The sequence below is a fragment of the Brienomyrus brachyistius genome, chromosome 1, assembly GCF_023856365.1.
Source record: "Brienomyrus brachyistius isolate T26 chromosome 1, BBRACH_0.4, whole genome shotgun sequence".
In the NCBI taxonomy this organism is placed as follows: Eukaryota; Metazoa; Chordata; class Actinopteri; order Osteoglossiformes; family Mormyridae; genus Brienomyrus; species Brienomyrus brachyistius.
Window position 1 is genome coordinate 47048580 of NC_064533.1, and position 16018 is coordinate 47064597.

Sequence of the window (16018 nt, forward strand, 5' to 3'; positions counted from 1 at the left end):
GTAAAGTCCTTGCTAGGATCTTCAACAGGATCCGTGATCACTTGCTAACCATCAGGTGGTTTATAGCTAGTCATAGGATCAGCCCTAAGAACTGTAGACACAGAGATGTCCAACGTCCTAGCTGAAGGATCAGCTTTTCTGCATTCTTTCACAATAAATTTCATAATCTCATTTTCAAAAACCATACTTAGAGCTGCGGTCCCCATCCTGCTCACACAGATGGATGCAGTACTGTCAAGTATGTTGTAAAGTTACGTGTGTGCAGATTTGTTATATCTTTATTTTTAAGACATATGTCAATTACAATGTGTTCTTATCCAACATTAGCAAAGTTGGTGTCCATGTTCTGGTGTTTCCTTATGTGACAGAGATAATAATTACAAATATCCGGCACTTTAGTAAGTAGCAGCCTAACATTCTTCTAGTATCCGAAATGCATCAAACACTGCCTTCCCTTATCCCCTGGTGAAAAAATGTTTTCTAATAATAAATGTATTGCATGAATTGCATTCAAGGCAGGGCAACTTTATTTACATAACACATTTCATAAAGAGGGTGAATTTACGAGAGTGAATTCACTTACAAAGCAGAGGGATATGGCATCACCTTGTATAATGCTTACAGTGCAGATCATTGGCATGAGGTCTGGCAATACCAGTTATTCAGTGCTGCTAAGCCTAGTCCACACATACCAAATGAAATTTTATTGGTGGGAAGTCTGAATCTGATCCAAATATTACCCTATCATTATCCTAATAAATATGTCGCAGATAAACTTAGTAACCCCCGTGCCCTTAAGAATACAAGGATGAACTAATCTTATATAGGGCTCTTGTAAAGCAATGGAGCCAAAAGGTCCGGCTCCCTTCAAAGAGCCGCTGTTCACTCGGCCGAGAGGTTCTTATGTTCCGAAATCTCTTCCGCGTACAAACTCCTACTTCCCGTGAGGTTTCGATCTGCTGTTTGGCTGATGACGCAAATGTGAGTTTCAAGTCACCCCGTATGTTTCCAGTTCACGCTTACAGCGGAAGCAAGCATTTACATGAAAAAAATATGTCTCCGGATGTTTTTTTAAATGGTGTAATTTGTTAATTATTTCTGCAGTTTGAAGGATTCTGCTTTTTTCTTCCGAGCCTTTCATTTGTTCTTTTCATTTGCTGAATATGATAACAATCAGTACTGGTTTTAACCACATCAATCACAAATGGCTCTAATATAAATTGGTGAAAATACACACTATATTGCCAAAAGTATTGAGACACACCTCCAAATCACTGCGTTCAGGTGTTCCAATCACATCCATAGCCACAGGCATAAAATCAAGCACCTAGCCATGCAGACCCCTTCTATACACTTGCGAAAAAATGGGCTGCTCTCAGGAGCTCAGTGAATTCAAGCGTGGTACCGTGATAGGATGCCACCTGTGCAATAAGTGCATTCGTGAAATTTCCTCACTACTAAACCTTCCACAGTGAACTGTTAGTGGTATTATAACAAAGGGAAAGCAATAGGGAACAACAGCAATATAGAATCACAGAGCACAGACAAGGCATGCAGAGGCGAATAGTGTGCAGAAGTAGCTGCAAAGGATGGGCCAAATCCATATTAAAGCTTATGTGTTAAGAATGGGATGTCATTAAAGTTCATGTGTGTGTAAAGGCAGGTGTCCCAATAATCCTGGCAATATGGTGTATTTTACCTGTATATAACGTAATGAATGGTGACAAGGGTGCATTTGTAGTGGCCACAAGTTACACAAAGTGAAAACACAGTTTTCAGTTAGTTTTTCCAACATTGCAAGTTTTACTTTCAGTTTTTAATTTACTCCGTGTTAATGAGGCCTATTTTGTTTTAGTTTACAAAAAACTTCATACTAAAATCAATAGTTTTCGTTAGTTTCATTTCGATACTTTCCGGTTTCGTTTCAGATGATAATTGTGCTGTAAATTTCGGGATGACGTCGGGGGTGACGATCGCGAAGGTGGGGTGTCTACTGTTATAAATATTAAACAAATACTGGTGAAGACTAGTGTCTGGGGACCGGGTACTAACCAAAGCCGAAAGATGAATATGTGGAGATCCGGAGGGATACCCCTGAGCGCGGTGAGGGACATCCACGCCGGCTAAAGAACCTCCATATGCGTAATTTACGACCATGGGTTAAATAGAATAAAGTATTTACATTGAGGCAGCTTCAGATATTTCGTGTAATCGATAACTTTTAAGTTGATTCTACATTTACATTTAACAAGCTATACGCTGCCGTTATTAACTGTGATTTTACGTAACTGATAGACGTGCACAGCACATTTGCGACAATGAACGCGAAATGGTTAGATTCCCTGTGATGTATAGGCTATGATACTTAATTGCACTCTCTCGTCCCTTTGCAGCTCAGCCCCAAGTATCTCCACACGAACTCCACCAGTCACACCTGGCCGTTCAGCGCCATCGCGGAGCTGATCGGTATGAAGTTCATCGTCGCAACAAAACTTAAAAATCTCATGTCAACCAGCTGACGAAAGTTAACAACCCTTTAAATACTGTAAACAGCCCACATAAAGTAGAAAAAAATTACCTGTGACTGCAGTGAAGTTTCACTTGTCAAAATTAATAGTCATGCATCGTTTAAAAACAGGGATACATTCTGACAAACTTATCAAACGTAATCGTTAGGCGATTTCGCCGTTTTGAGTACACGTTACAACGAACTTAAGCAAACGTAGATGTTATATCCTAAATAACTATAAAAGTATAGTAGAGTAAATTAAAAAACCCGTTAACATAGTTGTTTATTACCATTATGAAGTATTTCGTGTGATATAGCCTACTTTTACACGACTGGTAGCGCAATAGGTTGGTATTACATCAGTGTCATCACAAGCGTGTGTGTAATGCGTATCGATACATCACTAGGCTATAGGAATTTCTCAACACTTATAATCTAATTGAACCACCGTCGTAGACTATATACCGCGTTACAGGAAACGTTTGTGGTATTAAGTTGTCTTTTGCTGGAGGTGCTGATGCTATGTAAATGTGTATTATTTTGCACCCAGACAATGCATACGACCCAGATGTCATGGCTAAGCAGTTCTGGATTGACTGGACTCGGATAAAGGGGTTTGACTGCCTTACATTTCAGGACAACGGGAGGGGTATGACAAAGGAAGGAATGCACAAAATGCTGAGGTAAACCTCAAACAGTCCACACTGTAGCATGAAGTGGTATTGCAGGCAGGGAAGGAAGGTATTTGTGATACATGTATTTGAAATACCTATTTCAAATACAAAATAGGGTTTGTAATTTGTATTTGATAGGAATTATGAAAATGGCTTCATGTTTTGTATCAAAATACTTCAGTGTTTTGTATTCTTGGAGTTCAAAAATACTTTAAATTAAAATGTTTTCTGTTAGACGTTTACATCTCTCACCCACACTCTCAGATAAGTTTGCCTGTTTTTGGTTTATGTGACTGTTTTGGAATACCTGATCTGTAGTGTTCTCTATTCAGCCTTGTTGGAGTTTCAATAAATGTTTTGAGTAGACCGTGAATGTGTATGCATCTAAACCAGGGGTGTCCAGTCTTATCCGCAAAGGGCCGGTGTGTATGCGGGTTTTTTGGATACCCTATAGGTCAGCTGGTCACACCCAGATGTGAGGACTCTTCAGCCAATCAGTCCTCTAATTAGTAATTTAATAAGGTGTGGCAGCGAAAACCTGCACACACACCAGCTCTTTGCGGATAAGATGGCCCACGCCTGATCTAAACCCACATCCTGGAGTTCTCAGTAGGTTCCGTGCTTAGAGTTTGGTTTCACTTACTACTTTCGTTACATTTCTGGGTGGTTTAATGTCAAAACATATTGATCATTTAATAGTTGCGGAATAAGTGGTAAAGCGTTTGTTTTCAAATATGTGTCCATTGAAGCAGCTGGTTAGTAGGATCATGTATTTGCATATCATTGCCTGGATATAATTTATTATGTTTATGATTAACAACCACATGATTAATTACTTAGAAACTAGTTGCTATGGATAAAGGTGCTATCAGTTGTATGCTTATGACCCTTCATTACCAAACACCAAGTAACTAAATTATTATACAATTATGAATCATTCAGTTAAACATTGAACTAAATAACATTTTTTTCCAGTACTGTGAATACAAATAATTCCTGTAAAATAACATTAAAACTGTATTTTTTGAAAAAAAATTCTTCTTTGTACCACAAAAAATTGTTAATATTCAGATTTAAGCTAGTAAAAAAAAAAACAGATCATCACTGGAAGAATACTAAAAAGTATTTGGGATTTAAGAAATTCCACGATAAAAATACCAATTAAAGCATGTAAATTAACAGAATGTAACTGCTGTGTTACAAAAAAATGCAGCAGTTTTAACATAGATCACTGTAATATCATGATAATGAAATGCTTTTTAATATCAAATATCCGCACAAAGGGGTGGCATGGTGGTGCAGTGGTTAGCACTGTTGCCTCACACCTCTGTGTCCCGGGATCGAGTCTCTGCCTGGGTTACATGTGTGTGGAGTTTGCATGTTCTCCTCATGTCGTCATATGGTTTCCTCCAGGTACTCCGGTTTCCCCCCACAGTCCAAAAACATGCCGAGGCTAATCGGAGTTACTACATTGCCCGCAGGTGTGCATGTGTGAGTGAATGGTGTGTGTGAGTGCGCCCTACGATGGGCTGGCCCCCCATCCTAGGTTGTTCCCTGCCTCGTGCCCATTGCTTCCGGGATGGGCTCCGGACCCCCCGCGACCCAGTAGGATAAGCGGTTTGGAAAATGGATGGATGGATGGATATACGGACAAATTAAGTAGGTTTTTACATATATAATGACAGCATAAAGTTTTTAAAAGATAGGAAAATTCTTCTTGTGTACATGATTACACATATATTCAGTTACGTCCGGTTTATTAACAACTTTCAAAAACTGACATTAACTGTCTTGAAATGTGTTAACACATTTTAACATTTAAATAAAGTACTCACATAAAAATGCTCACATAAACAAGCTCAAAAACACCAAGCACAGAAACATGCTTACATAAACTGGCAAAAGTCTTGTGCAGAACAAAAGAAGTATAATAACTTTTGTTATTTACAATGTTCAGAGATCGCAGTGTGAGGGCAACTTATGCTACTCCCTCCACTCAAAGTCAGCTATTTTTGAAATAAGAGACAGAACATTTGAATTCACAGCTTGTCCTTTTGCTCCTTTCTCCACCTTGAAGCCCCTTTCTGTGTTAGTTTGGTGATTTACGTATCTTTTTAAGGATGTAAATGCACTGTCACAAAAATGGCACTTGAATGCTGCAAACTTGACATCTCAAAATGTTGAAGGAACAGTTGCTCATTACATTGAACTTACTTCAGACAAGATGGCCAATATGGTATCTGATGGAATCTGAGTATCTGAGGGGGAAAAAAAAATCGAAATCAGAAACCAAATGCAGAAATCACCATTTTGTAATGCATAATTAGCAACTATGAATATATATTTCGTAACCGGGTAATGGTAGACACTTTCTTAAAAATATTTACATAATGTTAGATATTTATGTTAATATTACAAATGATATGCTAGTATTTCACGTTAGCTAATTATAACATGTTTAACATTAGCTATGTCTCCAATAGTCTTAATATAATATTATCTATCTGCAAAATAAAACAACGCAACCAACCGTTAATACTAAGGAATAAACTATATCTTACACTGACCAGTTTTCCCCGGTCCTTATCTGACCTGTGAGTTTAGCTGTGCTTTTATTATTTGGCGAATTATCTAATCCATTCAAATCTAAAACTTCTATGACTTCCAACGGTCTGTTCGTTTGCAATCGGTGCATACGCGAAATGCGCCTGGTGGCAACACCATCAAACAAAGCATATATTTTAAAAGGTCTAAATATACATACCTTAATATGTGTCTTAGTCCTTCTCCGACTTCGTAGCGCTTTCTTGTATCAATTCTCAGATGATCTCTGCGTATGCGCACAAGTTTGAAACTAGTTGCGACCGGAAGCATCCGGTCCATCACAGTATAGACCTTTTGTGAATGTAGAAGTTATTAATCTCTTTAAGTCTAATATAAACGCTACTGATTGTTCATGTTAAGATAAACATGCTATAAACTGAGCTATGATAATCTACTTTTATCTATTTGCCGACTCGGAATTAAGCATTCGATGAGTAATTATTTAATAATATAATGACACTAAATACCAATTCGGTGACTCGTACATTCCCCATATTATCTAATTTTTAATTATTTTTTGAAATGTCTGTAACCTTAACTCTACACAAACCATTTAATATATATACAACAACACAGCACAATTGTGGTGGATATATGTTTAAGAATGAAATGTGCAACAGGTTTTAGAACGGTTATCCAATGTAGATTTTATATACATTGAATGCAAAATTAAAGTTAATGAAAGAAAATTCACAAAAAAGTGCTGTTGCGCTTTAATGAAACAACAGCACATGTTGGTACAGTAAAAACATTTAAATTTTACAGATAAAGCATGTAACCATAAGTCTAATTTCTGTAAAAATACAGAAAAGAAATTGTCCAGTTTCACTGACTGGATTTCTCTGTTATTTTACAAATAACTTTACGTAAATATACGTTTATGCAATGTAGTTTTAATAAAATTTTTCTGTCATTTAACATAACAGGAAAAAAACGTGAATTGCAGTCAAACTGACTGATATAAAAGAGTTTAAAATTCTGAAAAAATTGTCTTTTTTTACAGTGCAGAGAAGAGCTATAACTCTCAGACATTGTTCACTTAATCAACAGTGTCAGTGTACTGGTGAAGTGAAAGGTGAACTAGGCCAATAGAAAGGAAACCGCTTCGACTAAGTATTTGATCCTTAATCTTGAAGCTAGAGGTTGGGACAGACATACTTTATAAGCTGAATATTCTGTTTTTCCTGCAAGCAGGTAACTGTCCAAGAATTAAACCAGTTAAATATATGTATTCAGCTAGGAAAAAGATGCTGGTGGAGAATATATCCCAGTCATTTTTCTAAGGAACTTGAAAGTAAAAAATTCTGGGTGACTGTCGTTTGGTCATTCAGGGTATCTTATGTAAACATATTCAGAGGTATTTTTATTGTCGCTGTCAAGTCAAAGATTTACATGCTTTGACTTAGCAGATGTTTTTATCCAAAGTGCAATTGAGTAAACAGGGCCAGTTGTTTCCTGGAAATTATTATTATATATTATTCATGTGACGCCCGCTCCGTCCGCTCCTCGTGTGTGCCACGCCCCCTAATTACCCACGTGTGATTTCCTGATCGTGCCCAGTCGTGTCTTGTTTCCTGCTGCCTTGTTTCATGTATTTAAGTTCCTGATTTGTACTAACCCGTGTCTGTCATTGATGTTAGTCGGCGTGCCATGTTCCCCAGTCCTCGTTCCTTTAATAAATCCCCGTTTGCCCTGATTCTGCCTGCTCGCGTGCTTCCTGCCCGCTCGCCCCGTCCGTGCGCCTCACCCGCAGACGCCGAGCGTGACAATTCATGAGTTACCAGTTTTAGAGGTGATTATGGCTGGAAATTAATGGCTTTATTTGGGTTAGATTCATACAGATTTACAATAAGACTGCCCTTATAAAGGGTTTATGAATGGTTTATAATCAGGTTAGTAATTATGTTGTAACACTTTGTATATCAGTAATATACAATTATAAACTTGTAAAAAAAGTTCGTTTTTTTTATTAGAGTTTTTTTCTCGGGGAGCATGGTGGTGCAGTGGTTGGCACTACTGCCTCAGAACCAGAAGGTCCAAGGTTCAATCCAGCATCCTTTCTGTGTGGATTTGACGTGCTCTCCCTGTTTTTGCCAGGGGCTCTAGTTTCCTTCCAAAGTATACAGGGCAGGTTGATTGGCAAGACTAAGTTGTCTTTCTGTGCCTTGTGGTGTTGTGGTTCGCAGCTGCACCCCTAGTTCCTGGGATAGGCTCTGGTGACCCCGGTTATGATTAAGTGGTTACGGTGATGGATGGATGGAGTTACTACCGTTTATAAGTGCCAAAAGGCAGCCTTATTGTGAAGTCGTACCGTGCAGTCTGCTTGCACCTGAGGAAAGCAGGGAAGATCTAGAGCCTAACTTTTTGTAAACCCTGAATTCTGTAAAGACCAATCAGAACAGTCATCCACTATTTTGTTTCTCTGCTATGTTAGATATCATAGTCCCTTATACCAGGGGTGGCCAAGCTTACCCAGAAAGGGCCGCTGTGTGTGCAGGTTTTCATTACAACTCCCCAATTAGATAACTAATTAGAGGACTGATTGGCTGAAGAGTCCTCACACCTGGGTGTGAACAGCTAACTTAAAGGTTACCCCAAAAACCCGCATAGACACCGGCCCTTTGCGGATAAGATTGCCCACACCTGGTTTATAGCTTTGTGTGGCACCGGCTTTCTGACACACGTTTTCTGTAGAGTTTCAGTTCTGATCCTGTTTCTCCAGCAGCACTAAATCATCTGTTCAACAGTGAATGATACAATTGAGTAATAAGATGGAATCACATGACCACAGAAATGTCATTGCTCTCGTAACCCAGCATTGAGTATTATAGCTGTTTTCTTTCAGGTTTTTGTGGCATTTCATGGTAAATTTCTCTTCTCCCCAGTTTCGGGTTCAGCGATAAGCAAGCTGTCAGAGGCCACGTCCCAGTGAGCGTGTATGGAAATGGCTTCAAGTCCGGTTCTATACGTCTGGGGAAGGATGCCATTGTCTTCTCCAAGATAAGGGACACTATGAGTGTGGGGCTGCTGTCCCAGAGCTACCTGGAGAACATCCAGGCCAAGCATATGGTGGTCCCCATCGTCACCATCGGACACGATGGGCAGAGCCCGTATCCTTTCTTACAGACAAAAATGCCAAACTGCTAATCTGAGACCCGGACTGGCATTTTGTATCTCCTGTGCTCTAGGACAGGCTGTAGGAACATTGTGATCCAGTAGTGGTTATTCCCTTGAGTATAATTACCCAGCAAAATTAAACAGCACTTAGTAAATTCTGAAAAAAAACCCTTGGTCCTTAACCACAGGCCTCACTCAGAGTTGAGGATGCAGCCAGTCTGCAAGACATTCTCAAACACTCCCCCTTCAACACAGCGGAGGAGCTCCTCACTGAGCTGAGGGCCATTACCTCCATCAGCCCTACCGGCACACGCATCATCATCTGGAACCTGCGCAGGTGACGCATACGTTTGTGGAGACCTGAGCCTTTACAGATGTGCTCTGTGCTCTATGTGCATATGCTCTAGGGGTCTTAAGTGTATTTCGGTCCTGCCAGAGGTGCGAATGGAGAGACGGAGTTTGATCTCAGCATGGACAGGTATGACATCCGGATCCCGGTAGATGTGTGTGAGACCCACAAGAACCAAAAAGTCACACAGTCAGTACCGGAGATCATCTACTCGCTGCGTGTGAGTATTTCAGATGGGGAACCAACACAATCTCTGGCAGGGTGAGGAGAGTGTAAATATCTGCCAGGACTGGAGGAAGGAACATAGGATATGTACTGGGTCATACAGACTGTCCAAAATGAAAGGCAGATGCAAAAAGTGAAAAACTATTTTTTGTTATTTTCTCTATATTTTATTTTGCACACAATAAGTGCAGCTTTGGGGGTCTCTAATTTTCCTTCCTGTATGTGGAATAGGCGTACTGTAGCATCTTGTACTTAAAGCCTCGCATGCAGATCATCATCAGAGGTCAGAAGGTGAAGATGGAGCTCATCTCCAAGAGTCTGGCATTAACCCACAAAGGCCAATATAAACCTGTCTTCCTTGTATCCTTTTACGTACTTTTACTCTCGAGAATGAGCAGAATAAATGGTTAGAAGATGGATGGATGAATGGTTGGATAGACGGTTGGTTGAAATCTGAAATTTAGGTAACAGAACCATATTTAGGTGCTTCAACAGCTTTAGTCTGATTACCTGCCTGTCAGTTTCCGTTTCACACCGTGTGTGACATGGTGTTACGTGAAGAGCTAGTGCCCATTGAAGGGGGGAACTTCTCTTGCCTGTAAATTTTGACTGACTTTCCTAAACAAATCCCAGAAGGAACGCATCCCAATCACCTTTGGATACAACATTAAAAGCAAGGATCATTACGGCATGATGATGTACCATAAAAACCGTCTAATCAAGGCATTTGAGAGGGTGGGCTGCCAGCGCAAGGTGAGCCTGTAAACCTTCTTGCATTTTTTGTGTTGATGGGGGGTTTCAAACATGTAGCATTGCTGTTCTGTTGGTCATACTTCTTGTGTAATTGCCAACAACAAATTAGACACCTAAATTCTACATTATGATTCATACAGAGTGCTATCCGTGGTGTCGGAGTAATCGGTGTTATCGAGTGCAACTATCTGCAGCCCACACACAACAAGCAGGACTTTGACGATACTGATGAATACAGGTAGTGCTGAACTTCAGAATAACGGTGTAATATCCATACCAGTTTTCTTGTTAGTTACTGAACTTACCACAGCCTCAGACAGTAAATAGGTCCTATTCCATTTTGACCTAAGAGACATTTGGCAGAGATTTGAAAAATTTGTGATATTTGTCCAGGAGAACTATGGCTAACCTGGCAGTGAAGCTGGAGGAGTACTGGGATGAAATCCAGTACAAGCATAAGGACTGCTCAGTACCAACAGAAGATACTGTGTAAGTACTCAAATGGTGTGTTTGTTTTAAGAGCTGTGTATTCTGGGGAATTTGGCCGTGGAGTCTGAACCAGCTCTGAGAAAAACTGAGCGATGCCACTGTGTGCACGCAGACACACCCTGGAGAAATAAGTTCTGTTTTCCTTTTTGCTGTTTGAGTACAGGAAGGCTCCTGATCAGAACTGGGTGCAGTGTGATGACTGTCTGAAGTGGAGAAGGCTCCCAGATGGTATCAACTCTAAATTGCTCCCTGACGAGTGGTTCTGCCACATGAATCCAGATCCCCAGTACAGGTGATGTCTGTGGTTCATACTGTAACCAGTAACAGAATGGGGAGAACTGGTCCTTGGGCTTCAGAAGACTTAACCATTTCTATGTGGGACCCCAGCCATCACTCCTCTGATCCTCCATCAGTATGAAAGGCTCGATCGGCAGGAAGGTGCAGCTTTATGTTGATGAGTGCCAGTTTACATTAATCTGTGTGGGTATTAACTGACTGATAGAGGTAGCATCAGAAGAGGGAGCAGATCTGTTTTGTAAAGTCTGAGCTGTTGCAGGAGCTGTGAAGCAGCGGAGGAGCTTGAGGATTCAGAAAACGAGCAGCAGTGTGACCCAAAACCTTACAAGAGACAGTAAGAGTCCTATCATCTTACATCCACTAATACTTCTCAGGACTAGTTGATACTTGACTTTGTCATGTGCAGTTACAGTTGGCACCTGGTCATGCACATGGACTCTTGTACATACGACGTTCGTCCGTTTATGCCGACACATGCAAGCAGCAATGATATTCCACTAGCCTTGGATTTTCTTAGCACAAATTTTTGCACCGGAATATATCTTTCTGCTCCTTCAATGATGAGTTATATACAGTAGCCCCTTCACATACACACACTTGATTCACTCACAGTTTCAGTTATTCACCAATTGTCCGTCAATCCCAGATGGCGCAGAACGTAAAAACAACGCTGAAAATTTGGATCACATTAAATCATACAATATGTGCATATTAGTGATAAATGTTTGTTACTGTAAGTGCATACTATATTATATTTATATTAAAAGTCTTGCTCCCAGTGCATACAACAGTAATTTCGTACATGCAGGGGCATTATTTAGATGGTTTGTATTAGGGGTATAACGAGATCTCAAGATATTACAACATGACAAGATTTCTCGGCGGAGTGGAAAGCGATCCCCCCAAGGCGCTGCAAATCAGCTGCTGTAAGCTTGTCGGCGTCTGACAAAATTACCATAGTAGATGCCCAAGACACTTTGAAATCTTTCATGTGGCAGCATTTTGGGTATATACGGCGAAAGGGTGACAGACAAAACACGAACCATGTGTAAGCATTTTAGGAAAATCATGCCGTACACAGCGGCTAATGCTACTACTATCCAAAGCCATCTGCAGCACCATCATAGCTCTGTACTTAAATCCACTGCACCGGTGAAGAAAACATTAAAAACGTTTTATGTTTGTTATTTATATTGTTTTATTTATATTCTATTTCATGTTCAGTTGAGAAGTCAAATAGGAGAGAAGCCTGTCATTTGAGTTTGTGGTGAAATATTTTATGGTGATAGATATTTGTTCTGTTCTTTACTGCATATAATGATTGTGATTATTTCAATCATTTCACCATACGTCTGCATTATAGAAGGTTTTGCATTAGCTATCAGTTCTTTTTGCATTCCCTCACAAAACATCAGTAATGTCACATCCATGGGAATTTAGCATTTACACTATATCCGTGTATCTTAGACCAAATTCATGTAAAATTCTATCAGGTGATGCATTACTGTTGGATCTGTGAGTACAACAGCAACGCAGGTCACAAGGTGGGATCGTGACGGAATGCAAAACCATTTGCAAGGGAACACAGCACTGTCCTTTTAGGGACTCTGTACAACTGCACATGGAAAAGCGAAGTATGAATTGGGATTAAGATGTCTGTCAGGGGAATCTGACTATTGGTGTTTTAATTGATTTATTTTTTACTGTAGCAAGAGAATGATAAAGATGCAGGAGAAAAAGGACCAACAACAGGTGAATGTTAAAGACAAGACTTTACATTAAGAAAGCAAACACTTGTGTGACTAAACCACAGCAAACCATTTTTTGTGATAAAGATTCTGTCGAGGTATAAGACTGCAGTTTGCCCCCCCCAGATGTCAGCACCAGCATTACCCCTTCCAGCCACACCATTGTCAGACAGTGAGTGGTGGAGACCTGCAGAGGACCCTCCCGCTGGCCTCTCATCTGAGAGCTTCACCCATCCCAGCTGCTCAGGTCAGGCTGTGTAGCTGCAGTGCACATGGTGCATTATACAGGGGGACACAGGAACATGCAGTGGGTGCTTAAGGAACTGGTATACTGGGAGGGGGGAGTCCCAAAACTGTCCTAGTTCTGTAGTTCAGCCCTGAGTATTTAAGTGTAACTGTTTCTTTAAATGTCACAGTGTATTTAAACTATAAGCTGTATTAATCACTTTGATGGAAGCATATTATGACTAATGAATAATTCATGTAAGTAAAGTAAGTAAAAGTGTATGAATAAAATTAAAAGTTTTGTTAAAAGGAAATGATGACCTGCTTGGGGTGAGAGTATGTGAAATAATGCATAAATGATTACGACCTACATAAATGTACAAATGTACATGCTACAGATCTATGAAACACCCATATATGATGGAGCACATTAAACACCCATTAAATGCACTTTGGAAGCTCTCAGTACCATTAATACTTTAACAGGTCACAACGTGCCCAATGATACCATGATGATGGACTGCGAAGACCATGTGTCCACATCTCCGGAAAGGTGCTGTGCACAGTTATATTCATCTGACTGCCAGATTTGTCTCATTGTCTTACTCATTGTGTGTCCTTTGTGTTCCTCCTGAAAGGGTGAAGCAGGTGCCTCCACACGCTGTTGGGGTCTCGTCCATTGACACAGAGAACACGGAATTGGCAGCACCTTCTGTCCCTCATATGATTTCAGTCGCCACTCAAATGAGCATCAAGCAGGAGGAGACCTGGGGAGAGACCGGGACTGAGGAAACATGTGAAAATAGGAGGGCAGGAGATGGCCTTCAAAGCCCAGTGCTGGAGGTCCAGCAGCCAGATGGGCTACTGGACACATACAAGGAGCAGGTGAACCAGCTCCAGCAGGAACTAGAGGAGATGAAACGCGAGTGTGAGAACCTGCAGGAGATAGAGCACGAGATGCTCCAGAATAGGGAAAGCATGTCTAAGAATACAGGACACAGGTGTCGTTCATTGTAATGGATACAGTTTCCAAGTCATTGAAATATACTGCATGTTTTCTGCATATAGCCAAGGCAGTCAGATCACTGGTCTTTTCCAAAAGGATATAACCAGTTCATTCATTCAGTTGGGGAGAGATGTGCCTTAATTTACCCCAGCACAGCTACACAGACACTCAAACAGACACTTTGTTCTTTATACAGTTGGAGGACATGGTGATTGAGAACAGTAACCTGTCCTATCAGTGTGAACAGCTGAACAGAGAACTGGAGCAGCTGAGAACAAGTGGAGGGACAGGGATGCCCAGCCCTGGAGAAGAGGCCCAGAACGACGTGAACATCTCCTCACAAGAAGATACCTGCAGGTAGAAACATATTCAGTTACATTTGGCCAGATGGGGCTGATTTTTTGCTAATAATGTAAAAGCTCGGTATTTTACATTTTACATAGATTTTCTATAATGGTTCCACGTTACATGGGAAGCTGTTGAATTTCAGTAGCTTCTTTAGAAAGTGAGTTTGCTTTGGTTGTTATTTACCCCTGACTGTACATAACTGTTATCATCACCCTGCAATCCCCAGAAAGCTGAGGAACCTCCGGCAACGCATCGGCCGTCTCCTGGTCACCTTTGTCCCTACGTTAGACTTGGAAGAGATTAATTTTGACAGTGATGACATGGATAAGATACTGGACCAGGTCTTGAATGAGGTCACTGAGGTCTGACTTGGTCTCCATTCTGGGTGGCCCATGCAGGTCAATTCTGACTTTGTCCAATTTTTATTCTGGAAATAATTTGCAATGGAAAGATATGTGCTACATGCATATATATATATATATATATATATATATATATATATATATATATATATATATATATATATATTACTTACGGCATATTCTTTCTGTTTCTCAGGGTAAAACACACAACTGTTATATCTATTCCTATCTGAAAAAAGTTTATTTTCAAATTACCTACAGAATAGCATCCAGCATATTAACAGATCTCCACACTGTTGGATTTACTGATTTTGCAGCTTTTAATGTTCGCCTTCTTCCCTGAGTCACCCCATATCTCAGTGGGTTGAGTGTGTGGCACCAAGAGTGTAACCCTTCATTCATGGGTTCAAGGCCAGCATCACCTGTTTATTGGTTTTTCTATTTTTCTAATGTTTTAGTTTTGTTTACTTGCTTAAGTTTATTCTGTTTTTGTCCATTTTAACTTCTTTCTGCTTCCTAGCATTAGTCCTCAGTTGTGTGTCAATATTCCTACTGTTTTTAGGTCTAGTTTATCATCCTTGTTTTGGTATTTGTAAAAGTTCCCTAGAGTCCGTGTTTAATTGTTAAAGTTTCTCCACCTGTTTCTCTGTACTGTGCTCATTGGTTAATTACCTTGATAATTCACTCCTGCCCTTTATTGCCCTTTATTGTGTTTTTAAGTGGCTGCCTTTGTCCTGGGACCATTGTGTTGAAGTTACTGTGTTCTTGTTGCTGTTGGGTTTGATTTTCTAGTTATACTCACTGTGTCCTTCTTTTCCCCGTGTTACTTTCTTTTGGTGGTTTTGTAGGTAGCTCTTGTTTCCTCTGTTTGCCTTTGACCCCACATAGTCTTTTAGTTTTGTAGTTTAGCTGGTGTGTTTAGTTTCCTCAATAAACTCCTCTGTTGTCTAAGTGGATCGTCACCTTCTTTTCCCGCCCATGACATGCCGTAACACTTACATTAGAAGATCTTGAAAATATTCTGAAAAGACTTATTGAAGACTAAAGTCTAACACTCCAACATCCAAAGTCAATGTGCCATTAGTCACAGTTTTTTTTCACAGACTATGATTTTGGAAAGACTGAGGATCTTGCAGGGTCATTATTTGCAAGACTTAAACTAGATTCCATCCATCCATCTTCCAAACTGCTTATCCTACTGGGTCGCGGGAGGTCCGGAGCCTATCCCAGAAGCAAAGGACACGAGGCAGGGAACAACCCAGGAAGGGGGGCCAGCCCATCACAGGGCACACTCACACACCATTCACTCACA

At 40.4% G+C, this 16018-nt stretch overlaps 2 protein-coding genes and 1 long non-coding RNA gene across 3 annotated transcripts in view; 2 read left to right on the forward strand and 1 right to left on the reverse strand.

The window, feature by feature from the left end:
* LOC125747725 (MORC family CW-type zinc finger protein 3-like) overlaps positions 1-14858 on the forward strand; it is a 29892-nt gene extending 15034 nt beyond the window's left edge. Inside the window, exons 4-18 of the mRNA XM_049023182.1 lie at positions 8673-8897; positions 9104-9241; positions 9341-9473; positions 9710-9838; positions 10112-10231; positions 10372-10469; positions 10625-10720; positions 10884-11012; positions 11277-11351; positions 12727-12769; positions 12892-13012; positions 13477-13543; positions 13629-13875; positions 14193-14353; positions 14571-14858. Of these exons, the coding sequence (XP_048879139.1) occupies positions 8673-8897; positions 9104-9241; positions 9341-9473; positions 9710-9838; positions 10112-10231; positions 10372-10469; positions 10625-10720; positions 10884-11012; positions 11277-11351; positions 12727-12769; positions 12892-13012; positions 13477-13543; positions 13629-13875; positions 14193-14353; positions 14571-14712 (1924 nt within the window). The 3' untranslated portion in view covers positions 14713-14858. The remainder of the gene's footprint in view (positions 1-8672; positions 8898-9103; positions 9242-9340; positions 9474-9709; positions 9839-10111; positions 10232-10371; positions 10470-10624; positions 10721-10883; positions 11013-11276; positions 11352-12726; positions 12770-12891; positions 13013-13476; positions 13544-13628; positions 13876-14192; positions 14354-14570) is intronic.
* LOC125747753 (uncharacterized) overlaps positions 1-16018 on the reverse strand; it is a 31847-nt gene that overhangs the window by 4651 nt on the left and 11178 nt on the right. The window lies entirely within an intron of this gene.
* morc3b (MORC family CW-type zinc finger 3b) lies at positions 1874-4135 on the forward strand. The gene is made up of 3 exons (XM_049023219.1): positions 1874-2103; positions 2394-2466; positions 3060-4135. The coding sequence occupies exons 1-3, from the start codon at positions 2065-2067 to the stop codon at positions 3194-3196; spliced, it is 249 nt and encodes an 82-aa protein (XP_048879176.1). The 5' UTR covers positions 1874-2064; the 3' UTR covers positions 3197-4135.

What these genes read in the sequence shown, in the direction of transcription:
- morc3b (XM_049023219.1), top strand. Translation starts at nt 2,065, where the DNA reads ATGAATATGTGGAGATCCGGAGGGATACCCCTGAGCGCG. An exon ending in GAGGGATACCCCTGAGCGCG is followed by an intron (nt 2,104 to 2,393) that starts GTGAGGGACATC and finishes GTCCCTTTGCAG; the next exon opens with CTCAGCCCCAAGTATCTCCA. An exon ending in CGCCATCGCGGAGCTGATCG is followed by an intron (nt 2,467 to 3,059) that starts GTATGAAGTTCA and finishes TTTTGCACCCAG; the next exon opens with ACAATGCATACGACCCAGAT.